The sequence below is a fragment of the Helobdella robusta genome (assembly GCF_000326865.2).
Source record: "Helobdella robusta unplaced genomic scaffold HELROscaffold_14, whole genome shotgun sequence".
NCBI classification, from domain to species: Eukaryota; Metazoa; Annelida; class Clitellata; order Rhynchobdellida; family Glossiphoniidae; genus Helobdella; species Helobdella robusta.
The window spans coordinates 2,512,628-2,516,154 of NW_008703782.1; the positions used below are offsets into that span (position 1 = coordinate 2,512,628).

The 3,527-nt window shown below is 37.0% G+C and overlaps 1 protein-coding gene across 1 annotated transcript in view; it reads right to left on the reverse strand.

Moving 5' to 3' along the window:
• Nucleotides 1-569: 569 nt before the first annotated feature.
• The window catches only part of HELRODRAFT_74357 (hypothetical protein), a gene marked incomplete at both ends in the record, with an annotated part of 9,828 nt that continues 6,870 nt past the window's right edge, over nt 570-3,527 (reverse strand). The window contains 4 exons of the mRNA XM_009014759.1: nt 570-920; nt 1,453-1,508; nt 1,902-2,132; nt 3,272-3,482. Of these exons, the coding sequence (XP_009013007.1) occupies nt 570-920; nt 1,453-1,508; nt 1,902-2,132; nt 3,272-3,482 (849 nt within the window). The remainder of the gene's footprint in view (nt 921-1,452; nt 1,509-1,901; nt 2,133-3,271; nt 3,483-3,527) is intronic.

Genomic DNA, 3,527 nt, shown 5'->3' on the forward strand with positions numbered 1-3,527 from the left:
TTATTACTATTATTAATATTATTATTATTATTGTTGTTGTTATTTTCATTATTATTATTATTATTACTTTTATTATCTTGTCTTTCTTCCGTGCTGTTGCTGTTCTTCGCGTTGCTGCTTCGTTTAATGCCTTTTAAATGGAGTGGTGTGAGTTTTAAGAATAATTGAGGTGCGGACGAGAAAAAAAAATAAAGTGGATTCACTAATGTCATTATTTCATATAGCAGAACCTAATTTGTTACCCTTGTATCATCACATTGATATGATAATCTCTGTTATCAACTGATTACATCATCGTCGTCGTCATCATCATCATCAACTAGATTTCGATACTAACTATTCTTTCTCATCATCGCGTTTAACATTCTCATCATTACAATCACCATCATTTAGGAACTTCAGAACCTAAACTATCGCGTTCGTTAGAAAGAAATTATTTTTTGTTAGAAATAAGTTTATCGATATTTGAAGTACTCAGAAATAATGCAGCTAACTCGAATTATTCCAAAATGCAACACGACAATCCCCTTAGAGCCAGTTTATTGGAGGTCATATTCCAAAGATTAATATTAAATAATATAATTATCGGCTTCATCATCGTCGTCGTCATCACTATCATCATCATCATCGTCGTCATCACTATCATCATCATCATCGTCACTATAATCATCATCAATACCACCACCATCATCAACACCACCAACATCAACATCATCAACACTACCAACATCACCATCGTCACCATCACCACCACCACCATCATCATCATCGCCGTCCTCATCATCACCACCACCACTAGCAGCACAGCAGTACGAACGAGGTTTCTTCCTCAGACAGGATGCGACATAGGCCTCCAGCTCTCTCAACGTTGAAGGTTTCAATGTCTCGAAGTCTATCTCGATCTCATCCGGGTTCGAATCCTGTCAGAGGCGAGGATGAAGAAAAAGTAGAAGAGTGAATGAATGGAAAAATGAATAAATGAAAAAAATGAACGAAAGATTGAATGAAGGAGGGATAAATGACTGAAATATTGAACGAAAGTTGAATGAAGAATCTAATGAATGAATGAAGAAATGAACGAAAAAATGGATAAAGAAATGAATGAATGAAAGATAGAATGAAGAGAACATTTGATTGATTAAACTAAGAATGAACTAACGATTGAATTATTGATTGAATGATTGATTGATTGATTGATAGAAAAGAGAGATACATAGATCTTGATCTGAAAATTTCGTATTAGAAATTATGTCTATAGTTCAATTTCAGACTTTTTGAAAACGATGCATCTGGCTGCATTTTTCATTGTTTACAATTTGTAACAGTGTATAAAAAAAATAAGCGTTTTAAACAATTTAGCTACACCAAGTAGTAAAAAAAAAATAATAATAATGAATAGTAATAAATATAATAATAATTATTACAATAATTATTACAGATATATCAGCAAACCTTTAATGACGGCTCTCTCGACTGAATGATATTGACAACTTTACCTAGTTTCTCACCTATCGAACGATCATTAGAGAAGTTATTGACTCCATCGTAAACTACTAGAAGTAAACTTTTTGAAAATTGTTAAATGTGACGTAACAGTAGACAATACAATAATATAAACAACAAAAAAAAACAACATAAAGAGAGAGAGAGAGAGAGAGAGAGAGAGAGAGAGAGAGAGAGAGAGAGAGAAAGAAACAGGCATATAGCAAGACACACACAACTGAAAATATAAAACAAGAAAAGGCAAAGAGCGAGAAATAAAGAAAGAGACGAGAGCTAGAGAGGCATAGAGAATGGGATAGACATAGAGAAATAAAGAAAGACAAAGAGAGGGAAAGAGAGAGAGAGAAAGAGAGAGAGAGATAGACGGAAAGCTAAGGAGAGACAACATGGAGACCTACCAGGCAATTTGTTGATGTCCAAACTCAACTGCCTCTTTTCATCGTACGTCATTGGCTTGCTCTTATCCTCGTCTTCACTGTCGAACATGAAGACATTGCAAATGCCACCAGAGGATGGCACAGCTCCAGGGCCAGAGTTCGTAGCTTTCTCCCTCTTGCTTGCTTGAGATTTGGCATTTGATTTGGCGTTCGGTTGCTTCTTGTTGCTGGCTGTAGCTGGCGTCGACTTGGCTGCCGATTTTGCTGGTCTTGTGTTCTGAAGGGAGTGAAATATACTTTGGTAGTAAAATTTAGTAAAACGACCATTTGTCATCAGCTTTAAATTCATCTATTTGTTTTAATTGCTCGGCTAAATTTTTATGGACTGAAGGTTTCTAACAGTCCAACTTGAAAGATCAAACAAAAAATAATTAAAAAAAATTCAGTACCACAGTAAATGGTCACAGTAATTAAAAAGTAATAAGGCGTTAGTAGAATTTAATATAACATAAACTTAAAACTACAAAAGAACAAACTTGAGCTGATGTGGTTGGTTGCTGATGAAGTGGTGTCACATGGTGAAAAGGTAGCGAAGAAGAAGAATTGTTGGAAGCGGTGGATGGCATTGTTGTTGTAGTTGGTGGTTGTTGTGTTGTTGTCGGTGGCGGGTTACGAGCGTGGAAGAGGTTGTTGTTGCTGTTGTTTGGAAGTTGCTGACTGCCTGTATTTGAATTGTTGGCATTGGTAGTAATGTTGTTGCTGGTGCTATTATTTAAACTGCTACTGCTGCTGCTACTTGTGTTGTTGTTGGTGGTGGTAGTTGTGGTGACCTTCCTCTTCCTCCTTCTCTTCTTCCTTTCCTTCACCTTCAAGCTGTGCTTGTGTTGCAGCTGCAAGAGCTGAGCCTGCACTATCTTCAGCTGTTTGGGATGACAACAATAACGATGGCGATAATGATTGATAATGATCATTAGAATGGACATGATTACAACAACATAAACAATAACATAAACAACAATATAGGCAACAAAAACAACAACATAAACAACAAAATAAACAACAAAACATAAACAACAAAACATAAACAACAAAACATAAACAACAACACAACAACAACAGCACAACAATAACCTGTTCCTGCAAGACTTTCAACCTTTTTTCCCTCTCCACTTCACTATCGTCATCACCATCGACACCACCCGTATGCACCCTGTCCTCATTCTCATCATCCATATCATCATCATCATCATCGGCGTCGTCATCATCATTGTAGGATATGTTATTCTTTCTTCTGGAGGAACAATTCCTCAAATTACGAGTCTGGCTGGAGCTTGTGTTGACGTCATTATTCATACTACTGTTCATGCTGTTGTTGTTGTTGTCGCTATTACTGTCGTTGTTGGTATTCATTGTGGTGTTAAGGTCGTCAGGTTCAGCGTCTTCTGGCGTGAATGCATACTTCATCTCGAAGACTTCCTGTTTTATGTGAGTGTGTATATGTGGGGTGTGTTTGTTTGTCTGTCTGTGTGTGTGTGTTTGTCTGTGTGAGTGTGTGTGTGTGTGTGAGTGGAGTGCAATGATGGTGGTGAAGTTTTCATGTACCTGAAGTTTCCTAGCCATAGCGACGACGTCGCTCCCATGTGGATG